The sequence below is a fragment of the Nicotiana tabacum genome, chromosome 19 (genome assembly GCF_000715075.1).
Source record: "Nicotiana tabacum cultivar K326 chromosome 19, ASM71507v2, whole genome shotgun sequence".
In the NCBI taxonomy this organism is placed as follows: domain Eukaryota; kingdom Viridiplantae; phylum Streptophyta; class Magnoliopsida; order Solanales; family Solanaceae; genus Nicotiana; species Nicotiana tabacum.
This window is the reverse complement of record NC_134098.1, coordinates 133,964,974-133,991,865: the sequence shown is the minus strand read 5'-3', so window position 1 is coordinate 133,991,865 and position 26,892 is coordinate 133,964,974. Positions and strand designations below refer to the sequence as shown.

Genomic DNA, 26,892 nt, shown 5'->3' with positions numbered 1-26,892 from the left:
CAGCGGCACTGCAATGAGGGAGTAACTTTTCACAAACCGCCGATAGAAGTTGCATAGGCCAAGGAACGACCTCAAGGCATGTATATCCTTAGGAGGCGGCCATTCTGTAATGGCCTGAATCTTCTGCTGGTCCATCTTGATCCTCCCTTCCTCGATGACATGTCCGAGGAAGTCAATTTGTTTCTGAGCAAAGGAGCACTTGGATAGCTTCGCATATAGTTCGTGCTCCCGCAATCGGGCTAGGACCTTCCGCAAATGCTCCAGGTGTTCTTCTAGTGTCTGGCTATATACCACAATGTCATCCAAATAAACCACAACGAATTCATCAATGTATTCTCGGAAGACTTGGTTCATCAAGGTGCAAAATGTGGCTGGCGCGTTAGTCAAGCCAAAGGGCATAACCAGGAAGTCGTACGACCCATATCTTGTCACACAGGTCGTCTTGTGCTCATCACCATCGGCAATCCGAACTTGCCAATAACCTGTCTTCAGGTCTATTTTGGTGAATACCGTCGCACCACCCAGTCTATCAAACAAGTCTGCCATTAGCGGAATAGGGTACTTGTTTTTCACGGTGATTTTGTTTAGAGCCCGGTAATCCACGCAGAGTCGCAAACTACCATCATGTTTCTTTTGGAATAGCACAGGGGACCCGTATGGGGACTTAGAGGGCACAATGATCCCTGTGTCTAGCATTTCCGTCAATTGTCTCCGAAGCTCGGCGAGTTCGGGTTGTGACATTCTGTATGGCGCCCGGGCAGGTGGCTTCGCACCCGGCACCAACTCAATCTCATGGTCCACAGTTCGCCTAGGCGGAAGACGCTTTGGCATATCTTGTGGCATGATGTCTTCAAATTCCAGAAGTAACTCCTTCACGGGTGCAGGAATGGGACCCGAGGAGCGTTCTATATCTTCCATGCAGAGGGTAGCCAGGAACGTGGGTTCATGTCTTTTTACCCCCTTCTTCAACTGCAAGGCCGAGATGTTCTCGGCTGCCATCTTCATGGGAATACACGGAATAATGCAGGGCTTGGCCCCATTTGCCCCCATCATCAGCAGCATGTCTGCATACGGTGCGGGCATGGTATTGGTCTGTCTCAGGAATTCCAACCCCACGATTAACTCAAAGTCATCTATGATCACTACGCGCAGGTTGAACTTTCCTTCATAAGGGCCAAGCTTCACTGGTACTTCTTTGGCTATTCCACCCACTGGTTGAGGTGGTGAGTTGATAGCCTTCACACGACCTTTGCCCTTTCCTACGACTAGTCCAAGACGCTCCACCTGAGTCGAGGCTAAGTAGTTGTGGGTGGCACCTGTGTCTATCATTGCCCGAATGGGCTTGCCATTTACCTTCATGTCAACGAACATTAGGGTCCTCTCTTGATGAGGAGGAGTCCTCAAATTCGCCTTCTTATTTCCTTTCCTGGCAATTGGACAGGGGTCCTTCTTCTTGCGGATACCGGCACTGGTGCCCGCTAAGGGCTCAGAAATGGAGCCAACAATTGCATTGAATGCACCTACTGGCTCGGTCTGGTCCGCATCATCGGCGTCGTCATCCGTCCCATCCTCAAAAGCTTGATGGGCATTCATCTGTGCATGTGGACATTCATTATTCCAATGTGGTCCGCCGCAATGGCGACATCCTGAGGGGGGCTTCCTCCCCCGATCATTGTTGTTAGATGCAGCACTAGTACTGCCGGAAGAGGGAGTCTTGGATTTGGGTGCACTCCGGTCTCCTCCACTTCTGCTAGGGCCACTAGTGTTTGGTTGGCCCCCTTTGTATCCTCCTCGGACAGGCTGTTGAGGCCTATCCTTCCGGGTTTCCACTTGGTAATCCCCAAGGCACTCTGCTGCTTGGATTGCCTTAGGCAACGTGTCTACCCTTTGTCTCTGCAACTCCATCCGGGCGTAAGGTTTCAACCCTTCCAGGAAGGTGAAGAGTTTGTCTTTGTCCCCCATGTCACGGATGTTCAGCATGAGCGCGGAGAATTCCCGCACGTAATCTCGCACTGATTTGGTCTGGCGGAGCTCCCGCAACTTTCTCCTGGCATTGTACTCAACATTTTCGGGGAAGAACTGTAGGCGTATGGCTGCCTTCAGTTCCGCCCATGTGTCGAGGGCATCTTCACCTGCCTTGATGGCTTCATACTTCACCCGCCACCAGAGTTTGGCATCACCCTGAAGATACATGGCAGCAGTTGCTACCTTTTTAGCTTCTTCCAGGCTTCCCACGGCATCGAAGTATTGCTCGATGTCGAAAATGAAATTTTCCACTTCTTTGGCATTCCGAGCTCCACTGTATGGCTTTGGCTCAGGAATTTTCAGCTTTTGTGCCACGGGGGCGAGGTTCACACCACCCCCAAATTGGTTTCCGCCTCCTCGAAGTAGGCCCTGTAAAGCAGCATTGACAACATTGAGCTGGCCTGTCAAGTTGTCAATGGTTTGTTGCATGGCAGTCACCCTGTCTGCCTCTTGTTCCCTGTTGGCTAAATCCTCGGCACGCTCCTGCTGGAGGACCTCAAATTTACCAAAAATTTCAGCTGCCTCTGTGGCTGCTGTTTGCCGGTCTCCTTCAGAGTCGCGGCTGATGTTTTCTATGTCAACTTCGGCCTGGATGAGTCTGCGGTCCAGGTCGTCCAACCTTTGCACTAGGCTGGGTTTTAGATCGGGCACCATTTCCACGATGGGCCGTAATGCGTCAACCGTTCCCTCAAGGGTCGCGATGCGATCCCCATAATTCACCATGGTCAGAAATGGTGGTAATTGCAATGTGATCCCTCGTCCGATGTCGAGCGTAGGCTCTGATACCAACTGTTACGCGGCGCCTTCCTGAAGTTCCTTGGAAGGGCGACGTAAGGCTAGGCAACCGATGTCAGTACGGTTGCTGTCCGCCAACTGAGGTCCCCTCCGTACGCTAGACTAGATTGTCAGTGCCGTACGGGAAAACCAATGTCATGAGCAATTGAAAGAGAGCAGAAAAGAGAATTGAGAATGAAAGAAAGCTTGATTGCATTGAATGAAAGCTATTACAGAAAACAAGACGGTGTCGGGGGGAGAGACACCAGTACAGAGAATTGTTTGCTTGCTTGAAAGTTTTGATTGCTTGGTCCCCCTTAATAATGCTTAAAAAAAATAAACCAAAGTTACATGACTAGACCTATGAAAGCTGGAAAATCACACTTAAAGAAAATGCAGCAAAACTACTCTATATTTACAATGAAAAGGACTTAGTCTTCTACAAAGCAGCAGCAAGTCCGTTGGCAGCAACTTTGTCTTTAGCATCGGGGTCTGCGCGCGCGGCATTGTCTGCGCGCGCGGCGCTGTTGGCTTTTGCCTGTGGCTGGGCGCTGGCGATGGCTATCGGTGGGGCGACAGAGGCACATGCGCGCTTGTCACTTGGAGCTGCCGAGACCACGGGGCCGACCGTGGCGACGGGCGTTGGGAGGCTGGCCAGGACGCCACGGGGCGCGTCCAAGGGATCATGGGGCATGGCTGGAAAGCCGCCCATGACAGCGCGTACGACCACTTCCGGCCATTTTTTGAAAATCTTCCTTCAGAACAGTTAGGTCGCCTGGTAATTCCGATCCTACCCCTACTGTTTTCATTTCATTCCGACAACTTTGAGTTTTTCCGACAGCTACAGTAGATTCCGGCAGCTACAATTTTCAGTATTCTGTTTCTGTGTTTCCGTACACTGTTTCAGTGGATTACAGTTGATTCTTTCTCTTATTTGGTAATAATTTGCAACAATGTCTTTGGGATTTGATGCTTTTGGGTCTAGAAACATGAGTTCTGGAAGCTCTAGTGCTATTATTACCTCGGAACCTTTAATGGGAGGTTCAAACTACTTAGCTTGGGTTTCATCTGTCGAGTTATGGTGTAGAGGTCAAGGTGTTCAAGATCATCTAATCAAACAGTCTAGCGATGGAGATGAAAAGGCAATAGCACTTTGGGCAAAAATCGATGCTCAGTTATGTAGCATCTTGTGGCGATCTATTGATTCCAAGTTGATGCCCTTGTTTCGTCCATTCCAGACATGTTATTTGGTTTGGGCAAAGGCACGCACCTTATACACTAATGACATATCTCGCTTCTATGATGTGATATCGCGGATGACAAACTTAAAGAAGCAGGAATTGGATATGTCTACTTACTTGGGTCAAGTACAGGCAGTCATGGAGGAATTTGAGAAGTTGATGCCAGTTTCTGCTAGTGTGGAAAAACAACAAGAGCAGCGACAGAAGATGTTTCTCGTTCTTACCCTCGCTGGACTTCCTAATGATCTTGATTCAGTACGCGACCAGATTTTGGCTAGTCCGTCTGTCCCGACAGTTGATGAATTATTCTCTCGATTACTCCGCCTTGCTGCAGCACCAAGTCCACCAGTGATCTCATCACAGATACTTGATTCCTCTGTTCTTGCATCCCAGACAATGGATGTTCGGGCATCTCAAACTATGGAGCATAGACGAGGAGGAGGTCGTTTTGGAAGATCTAGACCCAAGTGTTCTTATTGTCACAAACTTGGACACACTCGTGAAATGTGCTATTCCTTACATGGTCGTCCACTCAAAAATGCTTACATTGCTCAGACCGAGACTCCAGGTAACCAAGGATTTTCTTTAACTAAAGAAGAATATAATGAGCTCCTTCAGTATCAAGCAAGTAAGCAGACATCTCCACAAGTAGCCTCAGTTGCTAAGACTGATACTTCTGTTACTGGTAATTCTTTTGCTTGTGTTTCCCAGTCTAGCACTCTTGGCCCATGGGTCATGGACTCCGGCGCTTCTGATCACATCTCTGGTAATATATCACTTTTGTCAAATATTGTATATTCACAGTCTCTTCCCACTGTTACTTTAGCCAATGGATGTCAAACTAAGGCAAAAGGAGTTGGACAAGCTAATCCCTTGTTTTCTATCACCCTAGATTCCGTTCTTTATGTCCCTGACTGTCCTTTTAGTGTTGCATCTGTTAGTCGTTTGACTCGTGTCCTCCGTTGTGGTATATATTTTATTGACGATTCTTTTATTATGCAGGACCGCAGTACGGGACAGACAATTGGTACAGGACGTGAATCAGAAGGCCTTTACTACCTTAACTCACTCAGTCCTTCCACAACATGTCTAGTTACAGATCCTCCAGATCTAATCCACAGACGTTTAGGACATCCGAGTTTATTCAAACTTCAGAAGATGGTGCCTAGCTTATCTAGTTTGTCTACATTAGATTGTGAGTCGTGTCAACTTGGGAAACATACCCGAGCCTCCTTTTCGCGTAGTGTTGAGAGTCATGCAGAGTCTGTCTTCTCCTTAGTTCATTCTGATATATGGGGTCTTAGTAGAGTAAGTTCATCCTTGAGATTTCGTTATTTTGTCAGTTTCATTGATGATTATTCAAGATGTACTTGGCTTTTCTTAATGAAAGATCGTTCTGAGTTATTTTCTATATTCCAGAGTTTCTGTGCTGAAATCAAAAACCAATTTGGTGTTTCTATTCGCATTTTTCGCAGTGATAATGCCTTAGAATATTTATCTTCTCAATTTCAGCAGTTTATGACTTTTCAAGGACTTATTCATCAGACATCTTGTCCTTATACCCCTCAGCAAAATGGGGTTGCTGAGAGAAAGAATAGGCACCTTATTGAGACTGCTCGCACACTTCTAATTGAATCTCGTATTCCGTTGCGTTTTTGGGGCGATGCAGTTCTCACAACTTGTTATTTGATTAATCGGATGCCTTCATCTCCCATCAAGAATCAGATTCCGCATTCAGTATTGTTTCCCCAGTCACCCTTATACTCTCTTCCATCTCGTATTTTTGGGAGCACGTGTTTTGCTCATAACTTAGCCCCTAGGAAAGATAAGTTAGCTCCCCGTGCTCTCAAGTGTGTCTTCCTTGGTTATTCTCGTGTTCAGAAGGGATATCGTTGTTATTCTCCAGATCTTCGTAGGTACCTTATGTCAGCTGACGTCACATTTTTTGAGTCTAAACCTTTCTTTACCTCTGCTGACCACCATGATATATCTGAGGTCTTACCTATACCGACCTTTGAGGAGTTTACTATAGCTCCTCCTCCACTTTCGACCACAGAGGTTTCATCCATACCAACCGTTGAGTAGTCTAGTGTTGTTCTCCCTAGTTCCCCAGCCACAGGAACACCACTCTTGACTTATCATCGTTGTTTGCGTCCTCCATCAGGCCCAACTGGTTCTCGTCCTGCACCTGACCCTGCTCCTGCTGCGGACCCTGCTCCTAGTACACCGATTGCACTTCAGAAAGGTATACGGACCACACTTAACCCTAATCCTCATTATGTCGGTTTGAGCTATCATCGTCTGTCATCTCCCCATTATGCTTTTATATCTTCTTTGTCCTCGGTTTCCATCCGTAAGTCTACAGGTGAAGCGTTGTCTCATCCAGGATGGCGACATGCCATGAGTGACGAGATGTCTGTTTTACATACAAGTGGTACTTGGGAGCTTGTTCCTCTTCGCTCAGGTAAATCTACTGTTGGTTGTCGTTGGGTTTATGCAGTCAAAGTTGGTCCCGATGGACAGATTGATCGACTTAAGGCCCGTCTTGTTGCCAAAGGATATACTCAGATATTTGGGCTCGATTACAGTGATACCTTCTCTCCCATGGCTAAAGTGGCTTCAGTCCGCCTTTTTCTATCCATGGCTTCGTCATTGGCCCCTCTATCAGCTGGACATTAAAAATGCCTTTCTTCACGGTTGATCTTGAGGATGAGGTTTATATGGAGCAACCACCTGGTTTTGTTGCTCAGGGGAGTCTCGTGGCCTTGTATGTCGCTTGCGTCGGTCACTTTATGGTCTAAAGCAGTCTCCTCGAGCCTGGTTTGGTAAGTTCAGCACGGTTATCCAGGAGTTTGGCATGACTCGTAGTGAAGCTGATCACTCTGTGTTTTATCGGCACTCTGCTTCAAGTCTCTGTATTTATCTGGTAGTCTATGTTGATGATATTGTTATTACTGGCAATGATCAGGATGGTATTACCAATCTGAAGCAGCATCTCTTCCATCACTTCCAAACTAAGGATCTAGGCAGATTGAAGTACTTTCTAGGTATTGAGGTTGCCCAGTCTAGCTCAGGTATTGTTATTTCTCAAAGAAAATATGCTTTAGACATTCTTGAGGAGACGGGGATGATAGGTTGCAGACCTGTTGACACTCCGATGGATCCGAATTCTAATCTTATGCCAGGACAGGGGGAGCCACTTAGCGATCCTGCAAGCTATAGGCGGCTGGTTGGAAAATTAAATTATCTCACAGTGACTAGACCCGACATTTCTTATCCTGTGAGTGTTGTAAGTCAGTTTATGAATTCTTCCTGTGATAGTCATTGGGATGCAGTTGTCCGCATTATTCGATATATACAATCGGCTCCAGGCAAAGGGTTACTCTTTGAGGATCGAGGTCATGAGCAGATCATTGGATACTCAGATGCTGATTGGGCAGGATCACCTTTTGATAGACGTTCTACGTCTGGATATTGTGTTTTAGTAGGAGAAAATTTGGTGTCCTGGAAGAGCAAGAAACAGAATGTAGTTGCTCGGTCTAGTGCAGAAGCAGAATATCGAGCAATGGCTATGGCAACATGTGAGCTAGTCTGGACCAAACAATTGCTCAAGGAGTTGAAATTTGGTGAAATCAGTCGGATGGAACTTGTGTGCGATAATCAAGCTGCCCTTCATATTGCATCAAATCCGGTGTTCCATGAGAGAACTAAACACATTGAGATTGATTGTCACTTCGTCAGAGAAAAGATACTTTCAGGAGAGATTGCTACAAAGTTTGTGAGGTCGAATGATCAACTTGCATATATTTTCACCAAGTCTCTCACTGGTCCTCGTATTGGTTATATATGTAACAAGCTCGGTACATATGATTTGTATGCACCGGCTTGAGGGGGAGTGTTAGTTTACAACATGTATATAGTGTAGTATTGTCCCACATTGGTAGAGGAGTAGTATGTCCTTGTATAGTATAACTATAAATAAGGACCTCTTGTATTGTATTGTTTATCCAATATCAATAACATATTTTGTCCCGTGCCTTCTCACATAAATAAAAGCTCAAATAGATGTATTTCTTTGGCTAACTGGTTTAGCTGATGAAGTGGTTTCGACAACATCAAAACCAGAGAGAGGACAACATTGTATTTTTTGCTTGGTGATGAGGTTAAAGGCATGATTACTCTTGTATATCATCTTGTTTTCTAAATTGGGCTTTCAATCTTTGAATAAAGCGAGAGGCCCTAGTCCTTTAGCATGAGATAAGGATAACCAGCCTGTTAGGCTTTTCTAGATCCAGTCATGAGCTTTATTGCTGAATTTCTAAGTGACATGATTTACTTGTCGGGACCTCTGTTTTGTGTGTTTCGTCTAAAGAAATGTCAATTTCCTTTGCTTTTTGTCTCCAGAATCTGGTGCACCAGTAATCACATTCGCTATTGTTTAAACTTCTTCATTTTAGAAATTGTCAAGCATGGTTGAAGATTGGATATCTCAAGCAAATGCAAGGCAACGTCGAGGCAGAGCTGGACGTGTAAAGCCAGGAATCTGCTTTTGTCTCTATACTTCTTACCGATATGAGAAGCTCATGCGACCTTACCAGGTATGGGGTATTAGTGGGTTTTCCTCGTTACTATATCTAGTACTGCTGTTCTTCGTTTCAGATAATCTTCTCTCTTACATTGTGCTGATGTTTAGTTTGGCCTTGCTAGATCCCGGAGATGCTGCGAATGCCTTTGGTAGAATTGTGCTTACAAATCAAACTGCTATCACTTGGAAGCATAAAGCTATTTTTGTCTATGGTGATTTTATAATTTTTTTAAATTTTATTCAGATACAATTTTATGCATTTTGTTCTATGGATTTTCTAACTCATTTTTCTTCCCAAACTTCGTCTTGTTAGGCCCTTGAACCTCCAAAGGATGAGGCTATTGCGTCAGCAATTTCTTTATTGTATGAGGTATACCCCATGTAGATTTCTTTTGGTTTCTTAGCATCAACATAGGTCATAGGTGCTATAATGATGACATCATCAGTGAACAGCAGGATATGGAAGTTGATTTACTCTCCCCGGAAGAACAATTAATAAACAATGTTTATCAAATAGAATATTTTTAATAAGAGAGCCTAAGAAGAAGTTTAAATCCTTCACACGGAAGATAGTTATTTAAACAATGAAGTTTGCACATGGGAGATCTATTTACATAAAATATTTCTTTTCTAGTGTTGTGGTTTTTACACTCTTCCTGGAGCTTTCTCTTTGGTCTCTTTCATTGAGAGCGTCTAGTTACCTTATATATTTATCCCTCTGTCTCAGTTCACATGACACTTTTTCTATTATTGGAACGTCCTAAATGTTTGACAACTATCCCATTTTTATACAACATTCTCAACTTTCAAGATTCAAATTCATGAAACTACTCACTTTTGAAACTTCAATGTGATGTTTTCTCTATCAACCTAACTTTATAACTAGTATTTGATATTTTTTTTCTACTATCACCATTATAATGTATATGCTCATACTAGCATGTTAACGCTTTATCTGATCAAATATCGTCATATAAAATGGGATGGGAGTATATGAGACATCTGCTTTTGTTTCATCTAATGTCAAAATGTACTTTTATATAAGTTTCTACTACACTTCATTTGTATTGAAGTAAAGATTTGTCATGTCTTTGGGTGGTTCCATTTTCTATGGTATCATTTATAATGTTCATGCAAGATGGTACAGTCTTGCATAGCTTGGTTTGTTACTTGTACTGCACTTACATTAGAAATTTGTTTCCTAAATAATGTTTCATCCACGTTCTTTCTTCTTATGCATATAAAAGATACTTTCCTGTGTTTCCATGTAAATGTGCTAAATTTCGCCATATTGTTTGTGCATGAATGCCAGTTGAACTGCACAGTTCTGTGCTATGTGGTGATGATCTCATAGTTCAATTTATGTCCAGGTTGGTGCCGTTGAAGGGGATGAAGAGTTAACTCCTCTCGGGTATCATTTGGCGAGACTTCCTGTTGATGTGTTGGTTGGAAAGGTATTTATGTAATTATCCTCATTCTTCAACATCTTATATATTTCCCATTACAACTCTAATTCACAAACTTTTTTTGTGGAAAGGTAAATAATTTTGTTGATGATTTCTTTTAAAGAAAAGTTATGAGAAATCTCCTGTATAGAAGCAGTATACTGAAAAGTAGAGAATTTACCAAAAATATGATTCTCTACAAGTGACACTCAATTTTCAATATAAACAAAAATTCCATGGGTGCATCAATTGTCTGGCTATTTGGGCTTTGTTGAACATTACTGTCTTTTAAATAATTTTGCAAATGTGGAACTGTAGATGCTGTTATATGGTGGAGTATTTGGCTGCTTGTCGCCAATTCTATCTATTTCAGCCTTCCTCAGCTACAAGTCTCCATTTGTTTATCCAAAAGATGAGGTTTGTATCCTCAGCTCTTAAAAGCTTTGTTGATGTCCATATGGAATTTAATTATGTTATGACATGCGTATCGCAGAGGCAAAATGAAAGAGCAAAGTTGGCACTTTTGAGTGATAAGCTTGGTGGTGAAACTGACTCTGGCAGTGGTAACTGGCAATCTGACCATCTCCTAATGATGGTAGCGTATAAAAAGTGGGAGAAAATTTTGCGGGAGGTTAGTGATCTACTAACTTGCAACGGCTTATGAAATAACTGATTCTTTATCACATATTAACAGCCCAGTTGGACGGCATTGTTGATTGTTAGTCGAATAAGAATTAATAGAGACCTAGTGGATTAGATAGGCAATCATTCCATCAGAAAACTTTCAGTCTACTGAAAGAATACTTAAATGTATTTCAACACTTTTTACACACTTTTTACTCGTAAAAAGTTATTTCTGGACATTTAATTTATGCATTGTCATTCTTTGAGCCATGCTACTGATGCAGTTCATTTTCATTCTGGCAGAATGGAGTCAAAGCAGCAAAGCAGTTTTGCAGCTCATATTTCTTAAGCAGTTCTGTCATGTATATGATAAGGTATGATTTTTATGCCATACTAAGGACATCCCTCGTTATTGATTCATTCCTCTTTATGCAGTGAATTTTAACAGATAACAACAATTTTTAAAGATTATCTAACAATGAAAGAATGTCCTGTAGCCCTTGGGGATACTATTTACTACTATGGAATGCCTGGCTAGTTTAGAAAGAAGTATCATGTAGCTCAGTTTTCTTGTAATTCAAAAGTGATGGCGATGTTTTGTGCCTTGGGGCTCTAGAAAGGATCAACTAATGGAATTATGGTTGTCATTTTCCACATTTTTTATACTTGAAAGGAAGCCAGTACCTGATCCTAATTCCGATCGTTAATTTTCTGAAATGAAAACTGGTAATAATAAAGTGCATATATAAGATGAGGTTAACGCGTTATGAGAGAATGCATAGGACAAGAGGGGGAAAGCAAAACCTCCCCCCCCCCCAGCAAAGAGCACTTATTAAATCGGAATAGTCTTTACCACCATCAGCATTCACTACCTATCCGTATTATTTTTTATGTAGCTGGCCACAACTGCTTTCACCATCACCATTTATCATAATAATCATTGGCACCAATCAGCATGTTAAACTTGTAATGATCCTTGAAAAAATCCGCGGAAGACAATATGCAACAAACTCTAAAACAGGATATATGCTTGTGGTTTGCAAAGTTTAGCTCTTCCATAATAAGACACTGAGCTGCGAGAATTATGCTCCTTTTCCCGGTTACCTATCTTTTTAGGCCTTGAATCGCTTTTCAACGGCTAATACATGTCTTATTGTGCCAGAGACATGAGAATACAATTTGGAACATTGTTAGCTGACATTGGATTCATCAACATCCCAAAAAAGTCGGAGGTATTTTTTTAAGATGCCTATTTATCAAGTTTGCAGTGTTAATATTATGAGTTGCATTTTCATCCTTTAAATTGGATGGTAATAATTTAGTGAATCTAATGTATAAAACTGAACTATGAATTACCTACTTTTTCTAGATATTTAAAATGAAGGGAACAATACAGCAGGAGGTATCTTGAGGGCAATGTTAGACCATGTTTACTTCAAAAAAGGTTGGGATGTTAAGGATCTTAGGAACTGCAGTTGTATGCACATTCCTAGCTGACTATCGCATAGATAAGCTGCAGAACTTTTAAACAACTTGCATTTTGGGTTCATGATTGCCTATTTATGTTGCAGTGTTAATATTATGAGTTGCATTTTCATCCTTTAAATTGGATGGTAATAATTTAGTGAATCTAATGTATAAAACTGAACTATGAATTACCTACTTTTTCTAGATATTTAAAATGAAGGGAACAATACAGCAGGAGGTATCTTGAGGGCAATGTTAGACCATGTTTACTTCAAAAAAGGTTGGGATGTTAAGGATCTTAGGAACTGCAGTTGTATGCACATTCCTAGCTGACTATCGCATAGATAAGCTGCAGAACTTTTAAACAACTTGCATTTTGGGTTCATGATTGCAACTTCTAATTATGTTGCAGTGTGTACTGCGTATGATCATTTCTTTGCGTAATTAGCAACAGCTTTGATAGACCCCCTTTTCTGTCAAATTTATAAACATCTTCTTTTTGGTTCATTCCTTTTCTTGTTTTTTTTTGGGGGGGGGGGGGGTGGGCTTGCGAGGGGCAGGGATATCTTCTGGAGTTTAGTCTGCAAAAATATGGCACTGTATTGTCACAGCAGGGAATTGCTTGATTTCAGTTTCCTGATTTAAGGGTGGCTTGGCTGGTTATCACTTCCCTCCTACTTACGTGCCAACTCTCTGGTTAAACTTGTGGACTCCTATTTATTCCTTCTGCTTCAATGGATTTATACATGTTTTCATAATAGTTAAACCTGTAAAATTTACCAAGTATTTAGACGATTTAGTTTCTCTCCTCTATCCCTGTTGTAAGTCATTTTACCCAATATTATGGTGTTTTAACTTTGAAATAATTGCTGGATGCAGATTGATTGGAAAAAGAAAGAGAAGCTTGACAGTTGGCTTTCAGATATATCACAACCTTTTAATACAAATTCAAATCATTCCTCAATTCTTAAGGTATATTTAAAGATTATCTGTTCCTTTTTGTGAGAAGGCACGGGAGAAAATATATTATTGATATTGGATTATAAATACAATACAAAAGGTCCCTATTTATAGCTATACACTACAAGGAGATATTACTCCTCTTCCAATGTGGGACAAGACTACACTATACATATCTGTAAACTAACACTCCCCCTCAAGCCGGTGCATACACATCATATGTACTGAGCTTGTTACACATGTAACTAATACGAGAACCAGTAAGAGACTTAGTAAAAATATCTGCTAGTTGATCATTCGACTTTACAAGCTTTGTAACAATATCTCCTGAAAGTATTTTTTCTCTGACAAAGTGACAGTCGATCTCAATGTGTTTAGTCCTCTCATAGAACACCGGATTTGACGCAATATGAAGAGCAGCTTGGTTATCACACACTAGTTCCATCTTGTTGATTTCTCCGAACTTTAACTCCTTGAGCAACTGCTTGACCCAAACTAACTCACACGTCGCCATAGCCATGGCCCGATATTCGGCTTCGGCGCTAGATCGAGCAACTACATTCTGTTTCTTGCTCTTCCACGAGACCAAATTACCTCCTACTAGAACACAATATCCAGACGTAGAACGTCTATCAAAAGGTGATCCTGCCCAATCAGCATCTGTGTACCCAACAATCTGCTCGTGGCCTCGATCCTCGAATAGTAATCCTTTGCCTGGAGCTGACTTTATATACCGAAGAATGCGAACAACTGCATCCCAGTGACTATCACAGGGAGAATCCATAAACTGACTTACAACACTCACCGGAAAAGAAATGTCAGGTCTAGTCACTGTGAGGTAATTCAATTTGCCAACCAACCTCCTATATCTCGTAGGGTCTCTAAGAGGCTCCCCCTGTCCAGGCAGAAGCTTAGCATTCGGATCCATAGGAGAGTCAATAGGTCTGCAACCCATCATTCCAGTCTCCTCAAGAATGTGTAAGGCATACTTCCGCTGTGAAATAACAATACCTGAGCTAGACTGAGCGACCTTAATACCTAGAAAATACTTCAATCTTCCCAGATCCTTAGTCTGGAAGTGCTGAAAGAGATGTTGCTTCAGATTACTAATACCATCCTGATCATTACCAGTAATAACAATATCATCAACATAAACCACTAGATAAATACACAGATTAGGAGCAGAATGCCGATAAAACACAGAGGGATCAACCTCACTGCGAGTCATGCCGAACTCCTGAATAATTGTGTTGAACTTACCAAACCAAGCTCGAGGGGACTGTTTCAAACCATATAGTGACATGCGCAATCTGCACACATAACCATTAAACTCCCCTTGAGCAACAAAGTCAGGTGGTTGCTCCATATAAACTTCTTCCTCAAGATCACCGTGGAGAAAAGCATTCTTAATGTCTTAACTGATAAAGAGGCCTATGACGTACAACAGCCATGGACAAAAAGAGACGAACATATGCTACTTTAGCCACGGGAGAGAAAGTATCACTATAATCAAGCTCAAAAATCTAAGTATATCCTTTTGCAACAAGACGAGCTTTAAGCCGATCAACCTGGCCATCCGGGCCGACTTTGACTGCATAAACCCAACGACAACCAACAATAGACTTACCTGCAGGAAGAGGAACAAGCTCCCAAGTGTCACTCGCATGTAAAGCAGACATCTCGTCAATCATAGCATGTCGCCATCCTGGATGAGATAGTGCCTCACCTGTAGACTTGGGGATAGAAACAGTGGACAAAGAAGATATAAAAGCATAATGAGGTGACGACAGACGATGATAACTTAAACCGACATAGTGGGGATTAGGATTAAGTGTGGATCGTAATCCCTTGCGGAGTGCAATTGGTTGACTAAGAGGAGACAAGTCTGCAGTAGGTGCAGAATCTGATGCGGGGCCGTGAATCACCTGGGCCTGAAGCTGGATGTGGACGACGATAATAAGTCAAGAGTGGTAGAGCTGCATAAGGTTGAACTGGATTATGTGGAGAAACTGGAGCTATATGTGGTGGAGCTACAACCGGAGCGGTAGGTGGTGGAGCTACAACCGAAGCTGTAGGTGGTGGAACTGGAGCTATAGGTGGTAGAGCTATAACTGGAGCTATAGGTGGTGGAGTTGGAGTGGCTGAATCTCCAAAAGATGAAACTGGTAGTACCTCAGAAATATCTAAGTGATGACCTGAACCTGTGAAGTATGATTGGGTTTCAAAGAAGGTAACATCAGCGGACATAAGGTACCGCTGGAGGTCAGGAGAGTAGCATCGATACCCCTTTTGTGTTCTCGAGAAACCCAGAAATACGCACTTAACAGCACGAGGACCTAACTTATCTGTTCCTGCAGTAAGGTTATGGACAAAACAAGTGCTTCCAAAGATACGGGGTGGAAGAGAGAACAAAGGTAAGTGGGGAAACATGACAGAGAATGGAACTTGGTTCTGGATAGCTGAAGATGGCATACGATTAATAAGATAGCAAGATGTAAGAACTGCATCCCCAAAAAAACGCAACGGAGCATGAGATTGTATGAGTAGGGTACGGGCAGTTTCTATAAGATGTCTATTCTTTCTTTCAGCTACCCCATTTTGTTGAGATGTGTACGGACAAGATGTTTGATGAATAATCCCATGAGATTTCATAAACTGCTGAAATGGGGAAGAAAAATACTCTCGGGCATTATCTCTACGAAATGTGCGAATAGAAACCCCAAATTGATTTTGAATTTTAGCGTGGAAGGTCTGTAAAATAGAAAACAACTCAGATTGATTTTTTATCAAAAATAGCCAAGTGCACCTGGAATAATCATCAATGAAACTGACAAAGTAGCGGAATCCCAAGATGGAACTGACCCGACTAGTTACCCAAACATCTGAATGGACTAAAGTAAAAGGTGACTCTGCTCGATTATCAAGACGCCGAGGGAAATGGGAGCGGATATGCTTACCGAGCTGACACGACTCACACTCTAGAGCTGACAAGTGAGATAAACCAGATACCATTTTCTGAAGTTTTGACAAACTGGGATGTCCCAACCGTTTATGTAATAAATCTGGTGAATCAGTAACAGGACAAGTTGTAGAAGGAAGACAAGATGTGAGTCCATGTGATTTAGCAAGGATAAGGTAATAAAGTCCGTTTGATTCATGCCCGGTACCAATGATCCGCCCCGTAGTGCGTTCCTGTATAAAAACATGGTCATCAAGAAATAAAACAACGCATTTAAGTGATTTGGCTAAGCGACTAACAGCTATGAGATTAAAAGGACTATTGGGAACATAAATGACTGAATCTAAAGGTAAGGAAGGAAATGTGCTTGCTTGACCTATTGCAGTTGCCATGGTTTGAGACCCATTGGCCATTGTGACTTTTGGAAGAGATTGAGAATACGAAATAGTAGTGAAAAGAGATTTGTTACCAGAAATATGATCTGATGCACCTGAATCAATGACCCAAGACTCAGAGGATGAAGATTGGGAGAAACAAGTCACGCTATTACCTGTTTGAACAACAGAAGTTATCTCAGAAGATGTCTGCTTACATGCTTTATACTGAAGGAACTTTATATACTCTGCTAAAGAAACCATCCGACTATTCAAAGCATCGGTTCCCATGTCGCTACAATTTATAGTAGTAGGGTTAACTTGAAATAGTGGAAATAAGTAACTCCCGTGAGAAAACTGAAGAAATAGCTTGAAAAACACTGTTTACAGCAGGAAACACTGTAGCTCGCCGGAAAATTCCAAAGTTGTCGGAATTTGTCGTAACCAGGATGGATAGACTCGGAATTCCTTTGCGAGCAAGCTGTCCTGAAGAAATGTTTTCAAAAAATGGCCGGAAAGGTCTCTGTTCACGCCGGAAAAATATAAAAGTGGCTGGAATTTGATTTGAATTAGATGGGTAGGCTCGGAATTTTGAGGAGAGCACACTGTCCTGAAGAAGCTTCGCGAAAAAATGGCCGGAACCCTCGCCGGAAAAGTTGTTGCCGGCGCGTGGAGGAGCGTGGCGGCTTTTCTGCCGGATAAAATTTCAGGGATTGGTAGTTGGAGGGTGATCTACCTCGTGGTGGTGTTGGTTTTAGCACAACACCGACAGAAAGTGACTTTCACTTAGACAAGCCTTAAGTCACCGGAAACATTGCACGATGACTAAGTTCTTTCTTCCCGGTTAACGCTGGAATGACGCACAATGATCTTTTCTCACTAATGCTCTGATACCATGTGAGAAGGCACGGGAGAAAATATGTTATTGATATTGGATTATAAATACAATACAGGAGGTCCCTATTTATAGCTATACACTATAAGGAGAGATTACTCCTCTTCCAATGTGGGACAAGACTACACTATACATATTTGTAAACTAACACTTTTCACTTCAGAGTCTCAAACTTGAAAGGATATGGCTCGGTATAGGTCTCATCTGTTGATTTCCTTCATGCCAGCAGGATGTCGGTAATTTGCCCTTGAATCTACTATTGGGCTCAAGTTAAAACTTCAAATCGTCCCACTCCTGATGCTAGTTTCTTAAAGATATGGGGGTTGTACTCTCATTTCTGGTTTACAAATAGAGACTTAAAAGAAATCATTAATTAAAATATAAGGATCTCCCTTAACTTGGACTGAGAAAAAGGGTAAGAGCACGATGTATTGATTTTCGTGCATAGCATAGAACAGAAAGTTGAGAACTTTCTACACACACACGCATATAAAACTAACATTGCCGCCCTAGAAGCATTTGTTCCACCATATCAAATTGTTTGTTGATTTGCTGCATTGATGGCTACCATGAACAAAAACCATTCCAAGATAATCCTAAGTGTCACGCCGATTAAAAATAATAATTATCACTCATATCAACATTAATAAAGCAATGAGATAATAGCACAATTAGGTCGAAAGGGCTATGAGTTTAGTTCAGATCAAGTGCAATCAATGAAACCAAACATCGATGCAAAGTATATCAACCTCTATGTAAATTTTCATTCCGGAAACTTTTTACACCCACTTCTATTCCAAAAACAACACTGAGGTAATTCTACTTTCATAGAGTTATAATGAAAGTTCTTACACCCTCTGGATTCTATTTAAGTGACCGCTATCACTTATCCGAAGAGAGAGATCCAAACCAGAGTTTTTTAGTTTCACGATCACGGTTTTAGCGCACATGTTGTGGGATGTTCCAAGCCCTGCATCTACTGATTTTGACATTCCTCTGTTCGAGTAGAAGGCACTAGCTCTAATGAAAATTGACCTTTCGGCCATTTTCTGCTTGTTAATATCCTAGCTGTAGCCAAGGCAGGTTGCCATAAAGCCTATAATGACAATAAGGCAGGTCGCCATAAAGCATACTGCAAGCTAAATGCATTTGTTTAAAATGCCAAATATAATGGAGGAGTATATTATTTCAGTCTGGTTATTCTTTCTGTTGACTTGCCTGTTTGACTTGTTTGGATACTCACCTCTATAAATGTGCCTAGGCCATATTGTGTGCAGGTCTTTATCCCAATGTATCTGCCAGAGAAGAAGGCATTGCTACAACTGCTCTTGGGAACCTAAAACAAAGTGCAGGTCTTTCAGCAAAGAGTAACCCTGCATGGTATGATGGAAGACGCGAAGTTCACATTCACCCTTCGTCAATCAACTCTAACTTAAAAGATTTTCAGTACCCATTTATCGTCTTTCTTGAAAAGGTTTGCATTTTCTTAATCTTTTACTCTGGAAAGCTAACATTCAAGATTTGATCTCTCTGACCTTATCTTTGAATGGCCTCCATGCTTACAACAACTTTTGCTTCTTTTAATCACTTTAGGCTAGGAATGGGTGGAGAAAGGAAATTTTAGGTGCCTTTTCTTTATGAAGTTGGTTGTTTTCATGGAATCCTTATAATAATGTGTAAGTGAATCCTGAAAGATCGTAATGCCAAATTCTATCAAGACATCAGAAAGCTGTTATAAGATGATGGAATCTTTAACAGTTACACTGTTATTTCAACATCTCTATTAATAAGATGATAAAATATTGTAGATTCAAGAGATGATACCCTTTTGAACTATAGAGATTAAATTGGAGCATTGTATATGAAATGCAAGATTACAACTTTGCAGCATGGAAAAGAATCTTTTTCAACAAATTATGCTCCCAAAACTGAAAAAGAGAATCTTAAAGAGGCAAGATGAAGTAGATCATTCACAGAATTTGAATAAGCTATCTTCTGTAGTATTTATTAGATGATACATTAGATAATCATATTCTCTTTAAGTAATGGACATTCTATAAAGCAACTCTGCTTATTAAGCAATTCAACAATTCATCACTAAGTATAAGTATGGACTCCAGAGTCCAGTGAAGTTAATGATGACTGGAGAGTATGCTGAAGCTTTAGGACAGTCATGGGAAATAATCTACTTGAAGATGCTAGAAGAATCATTTTGAGAATTTTGCTAACGCCTTTTAAAAGTGGAAGCCAAGTTTGGACTACATTTCTATAGATAAGTCAAATAATGCGTAATGTTTGTGTTTACCTTTTCACACTGCATCATAACCTAGGAGAATAATTCTTTCAGGATCTAATTGCTGAGATTTAGAAGAACAAGGTTTTGTTGTTAGCATAACTTATATATGTGTGGTTAGTTCTGGCTCGTGAAGAATTTGAGCATCCTATAAAAACTTTCAAGCTAATGGGTTGAGTGCCCCAAGACCTGTATAATCCCTTTTTGAAGTCCTAACACAATCTATCCGTGAAACTACATTACTCAACACTCTCTTGCACCAGTAACCCGACTTTTGGGGTTCACACAGATTTTAATGACTGTTTATGAGTATGAGGAATCAGTTTACCAAAGGTTGGCTCCTATACCATGTGAAAGAATCTAAGCATCTATTCCAAAACATTAACATAATGGGCGGTGTAGCCCAAGATCTTTATTTATTTATTTATTTTTTTATTCCCTCCCTCCAAGAGCTCCCCACCTTGCTCTTGGGGTGACTCGAACTCACAACCTATTGGTTGAAAGTGGAGGGTGCTCACCACTAGAGCAACCCACTCTTGTCGCCCAAGATCTTTATTAAACCCCTTTAAAAGATCTTACACAACCCATGTAGTATGATTAACGCAAAAAGGATCAACCTTGTCATTCTAACATATTTGAGCAATAAATAAAGGTTGCATTGGAAAAGATCTCTTAAGTCCCATGGAAATGCACTTTGACAAACAAGCACTACTTTAAGGACTCCAGAATTCTAAGAATGGAGCTGGTACTTCCTATGTTCATCCATTTACGTAAATATTGTTTTATTTAGTAATCGTGGGCTGAAACCTTTTTGAGTCCATGGTGGAAGAATATCTAAGAGTTCAACTTGGGTAAAAATGTGTGCTTTTTCTCTTTGTGAATCCATAGCAAACATATTCAAACTGTTCATCTCAACTATTTGACTCATTTTTGAGTTTCAAAATGTTTTAAAAAGAACAAGGGCAGCCCGATGCATTAAGCATACCCGCGTTCACGCAGGGTCCGGGGAAGGGTTGCACCCCAAAGGGTGTGATGTGGACAACCTACCTAATGCAAGCTTAGTGGCTGCTTCCACGGCTCGAACGTGAGACAACTTTACCGTTGCTTCAAGGCTCCCTTTTGAGTTTCAAAATTATCGATTGATTTTTTTATATAATCAATTTTTGTTTCTTCATATATTTTGTTGAAGCATTTTTAAGATATAATTCTTATGTATGCTACAATTTCAGGTAGAGACTAACAAGGTATTTTTGCGAGACACCACCGTTATCTCTCCTTATACTATACTTCTTTTTGGTGGCCCAATAAACATTCAGCACCAGGTATCTTCTGTTTATGGTCATGCTTACCCTGCTTTTTCTTTTCCATAACTTGATAAGCTCTTGTTTCTTATTTCTCAAGGAATAGTAGGTGTCAATTTCATTTTTCAATTTTTGTCAAAACTTTGTTGCTTGAACTTTGACATTGTACACATGAGCATTGTCTATCTTATGCTGTCTAGTGACGGAGGGTCAAGAGACTTACCTGCGAAAGTATGAAAATTGAAAAGAAACGGAACAAGAAGGGAGAAACGTTGAGTGAAACTATGATTTGCTTTTTCCTGTTTAGCATGGAAGATTGAGCATTGCGCTAACAAACTTGCTATATTGTACTCTTCTGTACACCCTCCTTTATGTTGGTTTGCTCTCCATGTTTTTCAATTAAGTAGGGTAATGCCTATTTTAACCCTTATCCCCCCTAAAAGGAAGAAAATGAAGTGGAGAATGGAGAAAAGTAAAGCAGGCACAATCACTCTCAAAGCAAACAAGATATGTTTTTTGTATTTGTTTAAGAGAATTGGGAGCAGTTTCCTACCGTGGAAACTGGTATCAAGTGCTAATTTTAGTAAGTAGCGTGCTTTCTCTGAGTCCTTTGGGGGACATCGATAAAAATGGGAAGGTGGCCTACTTTCTCTGAAGAGCTTTCCTTTTGGCTGAAGGCAATGATTCTGTGGAAAACTAAATCAGCTTTTACCCAGGGTCCGGAATGGACCCAGATGTTAGCAAGATCTTACCAATTCAGTTCTTAATTTATTGCAGTTATATGCAGCAGGGAAAAAAAAGTTAGACCAATTTTCATATGTTTCTACATTATTTATTTGCCATAAACTTGTAACAATTTGTGCTTTTTGAGGAATATTTTCTTGTTGTTGGGTCCTAGTCATGTCTTTCCCCCTGTTTCTATAGGATTTTTGACCTTCTAGCAGCATTTCGTTTTCCAAAAAGAACATGTCTACATATCTCATCACTCAAGGATAGGGAATTGTGGATGGAGAAAGAAATTATATGGTTCTCTTTATGAACCCTGGCTTAAGGAACTCTATCTGCCCCCTCCTGATTTCATCTTTTTTCCTCACTAATTGTGTGTAATTGATCTGTTCCAGACTGGAAGAGTTACCATAGATGGATGGTTAGAAGTTGCAGCACCAGCACAAACAGCTGTTCTATTTAAGGAACTCCGGCTAACTCTTCATGATATTCTCAAGGAGCTTATTCGTAATCCTCAGGTAGATTTTTTATCTCGTGCAAACTGATAGTTCTGTTTCAGTACTAGCATTTACTGTTACTTTCTGGTAGAATTCACCTAATTATTGATGAATAAGTCAGGAACACAAGCTGATACCTTCATACTTGTGGGCATTGCCTTTATAAAAGTATGAGAAACAGATACTTTATTGCATTAGTTCTGATTTTTCGATGCACCAACTCAGATCATTTTAACTAATCCAAAGAGATATAGTTGATGTACGTTGCATCTTTCCACCATAACTTAATGAGACCTATGGTGTTCGTACTTTCTAAAAAAGTTGCTGCACCTTTGTTGGATCCTCCAAGCATGTACTACTTTTGGAGGATCCGAACGCACCCGGTGGCATTTTTGAAGAGTCTGAGCAGCATATAATGAGACATGGAATACTTTTCAAATTTTTATCTCACTGCCAGCAGACATGGAACCTCAAAGAGAGATTTCTTGATGGTCTTCCTCCCCCCTCCCCCGCAAAATATGTAAAAAAAATAAATTCCAAATCACTACCCTGTTGAGGGAATGGTGTGCTTGCCTTTTGGCACTTGATCTGCTCCTTTTGGGCCATCCCTACAAATATTGTTAGTATGTCCTCTATCCATATTTCTCTCCAGAATGTTCTCAATCATTGACGTTTGCTAGGACACTCCATGTGTTTTGGCTATTCGTAAAGTAAAAAGAAAGCGTTAGATGTTCCTATCCAATGTCCTCTCTATAATGTGCTCTATCACTGAGATTTGCTAGGACTCCACTTTCGTTGGCTATTCCCTCTTGAAGGTAAAATTTCAAGCACATGCTTCTTTTCCCTTCCAACAAAGAGAAAGTTCTGCACAACCTTCCTCCTTGACCTCGAAGGGCTTCCCCTTGTATTAGAGGCAAGATCTTTCTCACCACTATGGATAATCATTGGATCAAGATTGTAAACAACTTGTCGAGGCACAGGGAGTCTTTTCATTGTTTTAGATTATTGGCATTTGTTTGCATATCATTTTCTTTTGTGCCAAGAAATTTCTTTTCTTTAGGTAGACATTGCTATATAGCTGCTATAATGTGCTTTTAGGGTTTGTGTTCATATTTTGTTTTTTTCAAACTTTCAACCCTTTAAACCTTGTTTTGGATTGATGAATTCTTCTGACACTTCATATCTCAGGTTTCCCTGGTGACTGATAATGAAGTTCTCAGATCTATAGTCCAGTTGCTATTGGAAGAAGATAAACAAAGAAAATAACCGCTTAGCCTTGGATCGGGTGATCAATATATGCCCCTCACCTAGCAGAACACCTAGGAGCTCAACCTTTTCTACTATTAGAAAAGGAAACTTGCTGATTGATGGACTATCTGGACTCTGGTCCTGGATCAGGTGGTGGACTTTCTGGTTGCTGATCTCTCCTGGGTCAGGTGGATAAAAGGAGTGGGACATAATTTGTTCTTTGGTTAATGAATTATGAATCATCATGCATGATGGGTCCTGCTACCCACCCTGCTATGCTTTCATAATTAATATAGCATTTGACAGAAATCACAGAGATCAAATATGTATGTTTTTCCAAAAAGCTAATGAAGGAACCATGTAAACTGTATCACCAAAATGCAGCGTTTAAGGCAATTGCTGCTGCATTATTGTTTTCCTATGGTAATTGACATCTGAATTGGTGCCCAGCTTTTGTTGAGAAAGCGTTATGTCTCTTTCTTTGCAGTACCAACGGTGCCTTTAATCTACTACTAATTGAAGGAGAGAAAATCAATTTCCCTGTCACAATCTTTCGTTCCAGTAACAGCCTCTTAACTAGCCTACTATCATGTATGGACCACGTTGAAATGCTTGTCTCATTAAATTGGGTCAGTACTACCCTTCTACTTTCTCCCCCACCATCCTCTACTTTTATTTTTCTAATTTTCGTCTTTTCTTCACCAGCTTATCAAAATTTATCACGCAAACACAAGTGAGCCGTTGACAATTGTTTACTATTTTGAGGGGACAAGTCTGGATTGGTTGACTAGAGTTACCATTCTTAATCATGTTATTAAAATGGTTCTTATGTTTAATAGTCCATAGCTTTTTACACTAGCATCAGGGATTTTGCAGCTTATAACAGTCTCAAATTAATTTCGACGCAGTGTATTTGTAGATTTTTAGTAGTTGTGGACTAATTGCTTATTTGAGTCATCAAAATATATGTCCGGCGTGGCCTATGAATTAATATTCTGAGCTCTAAGATTCCTTCCAACGTGTCGATTATAGCTTGAAGAATCTGGATAGGTGGTTGCCCAGATTATTGGTGCCCGAAAAAAACGACCAAAAGAGAAATAGGAAATAGGTATAAGAGCTACGTATTTCACCACTTGCCACTGAAATGAAAAACAGTTGTTATTAGACAATCGAGGGGGCGAAAATCAGATTGTTGATGTGTCGAAAACATTCATTTCGATCTCCTATACAACAACAACAACCCAGTATAATCCCGCTAAGGGTAGTGTGTACGCAGATCTTACCCCTACCCTGGGATAGAGAGGCTGTTTCCAATAGAAACTCGGCATCCTTCCCTCCAAGAACTCCCCACCTTGCTCTTGGGGTGACTCGAAATCACAACCTCTTAGTTGGAAGTGGAGGGTGTTTACCATCAGAACAACCCACCTTGTCATTTCGATCTCCTACGAGTATCAAATTTAGCCCTTGCAAGTTTGATTCACCCAAATTATCTAAGGTTGCACTAGTTGGGTGGATATTAAAAACATTATCTAAAATGATCCATTTAAAAGTTTGAAGAAATTTGGTATATGTAAATGTGTACAGTCAAAACCGATTAAGTTAGTCGTACAGACTGGTCGAGATGATAATACTTCGATCAAAGAGTATCTGCGTGATGACAGGTCGAGGTCCGAAGTAAGGGCGTCAAGCTTCGAGCTCTAAGACCGATCAATGACAAGCTCGGTATCATTATCGAGCTCATATCCAAATTGAACTACGAGGCAAAGCGAAGATTATCGAAGATGCATAGATCGACCAACACTCACCCCGAATATCGAGACTCCAAGTCAGAATCGAGCTCGAATTAAGGCCGAGGGCTCGATCCAATACCGAGGTCGAGCCAGTATCGAGCTCACAGACAAGAGCCGTTGCAACCGCACTAGGGGAGAGAATCTTGGCAGAAATCGAGGAAAAGATAATTTATCATGGATTCTCCACTATATATTTTTTTATTATAGATAAAGTAGGATCCCTCTACTATAAAGAGGGAAATTCTTGTAAGCATAGGGCAGACACACATTGTAACAAAAATAACTTTAGAGAGATTAACACTTTTGGGCTCATTTACTTTGCCTTGTTCATCAATATTTCTTTTTTCTCTGCCTTACATTTCATTCCATTTGTCAAGAATATATATATATTTCTATTTCACTCTACAATTTGTACAAAGTTATATCATGTATCCTTAGAACCATACAAAAATTTAACTCTATCCAATTTTTTGGGTAAATAGTTTTTAACTCTATCCAATTTTTTGGGTAAACAGTTTGGCGCCCACCGTGGGGCTAAGGATAACAGTGTTTGTTTGATACAAATCTGCAACACACACCAGTTTACGCTCATCTTTTGAGAGTGTCTCTGACTCGAACTAGTAATGGCAAACCCTCGATTAATGGCTTTACCCACCGACAACGAAGCCGACCTTCAAGACGAAACCAATAACTTGATGCCCAGGGCCGGAAGGCCGCTTATCGATGTCATTGAAGCTGGAGCCGAAGTACCGCTAGATGTCAACTCACATATGGCCTTTGAGGCAAACCAACGTTCCAAGCCAGAAAATAACATTCATGGCGGTACTCGATCTGCAGCTCGAGACTCCCATAACGTTGGAAGAAAACGAAGTCAGCTTGCGTATGATTTTTGAAATGTTGCAATCCCATCAGGTAGCGATAGCTCAGTTGCATAGCCAAAGCCAGCTACCAAGCAGACCGGAGCCCAGTCCACCTCGAGAAATTACCCACCGAACGGAGCCAGCCGTAGAGAGGTCAAACGAACCAGAATCAGGGACTACCCCCGAAATTACTAAAATACTTGAGGAGCTCACAAAGCGAATCGAGGCCAATGATAAGAAAGTAGAACACATATAATTCTAGGGTCGATCAAATTCCAGGAGCTCCGCCCACGATAAAAGGGTTGGATTCCAAGAAATTCGTACAAAAGTCTTTTCCTTCGAGTACAGCCCCAAAACCAATCCCCAAAAAATTCCGTATGCCTGAAATCCCCAAATATAATGGTACGACCGATCCTAACGAACACATCACCTCTTATACGTATGCCATCAAGGGTAACGATATGGAAGATGATGAAATCGAGTCCGTGTTGTTGAAAATATTCAGAGAGACCCTCTCGAAGGGGGCGATGATTTGGTATCACAACCTACCACCAAATTCCATCGATTCATTTGCCATATTAGCGGATTCGTTTGTAAAGGCACACGCTGGTGCCATAAAAAGGTTGCAACAAGGAAATCAGACCTTTTCAAAGTAAAACAAAGGGATAATGAAATGCCGAGGGAGTTCGTGTCCCGATTTCAAATGGAACGTATGGAATTGCCACCGGTCACAGACGACTGGGCCATCCAAGCTTTCACCCAAGGGTTGAACGAGCAAAGTTCAATAGCACCACGTCGGCTGAAGCAAAATTTGATCAAGTATCCGGC

At 41.0% G+C, this 26,892-nt stretch overlaps 1 protein-coding gene across 7 annotated transcripts in view; it reads left to right on the top strand.

Annotated features, from left to right (window-relative positions):
- Positions 1-23,903, top strand: part of LOC107802592 (DExH-box ATP-dependent RNA helicase DExH7, chloroplastic) — a 49,100-nt gene extending 25,197 nt beyond the window's left edge. For 3 of the 7 annotated variants that reach the window (XM_075238663.1, XM_075238664.1, XM_075238665.1), the window contains exons 22-34: positions 8,498-8,638; positions 8,748-8,837; positions 8,939-8,995; positions 9,996-10,079; positions 10,389-10,487; positions 10,564-10,701; positions 10,998-11,068; positions 11,857-11,926; positions 13,041-13,133; positions 18,611-18,823; positions 20,872-20,964; positions 22,065-22,187; positions 23,355-23,903. In XM_075238663.1, the coding sequence (XP_075094764.1) occupies positions 8,498-8,638; positions 8,748-8,837; positions 8,939-8,995; positions 9,996-10,079; positions 10,389-10,487; positions 10,564-10,701; positions 10,998-11,068; positions 11,857-11,926; positions 13,041-13,133; positions 18,611-18,823; positions 20,872-20,964; positions 22,065-22,187; positions 23,355-23,432 (1,350 nt within the window). In that variant the 3' untranslated portion in view covers positions 23,433-23,903. Of the gene's footprint in view, positions 1-5,042; positions 6,266-8,497; positions 8,639-8,747; positions 8,838-8,938; positions 8,996-9,995; positions 10,080-10,388; positions 10,488-10,563; positions 10,702-10,978; positions 11,069-11,856; positions 11,927-12,063; positions 12,139-13,040; positions 13,134-18,610; positions 18,824-20,871; positions 20,965-22,064; positions 22,188-23,354 lie in introns of those variants that run through there. The other 4 variants (XR_012702973.1, XR_012702974.1, XM_075238667.1 and 1 more) reach the window with 4 other exon arrangements.
- The last annotated feature ends 2,989 nt before the right edge of the window (positions 23,904-26,892 follow it).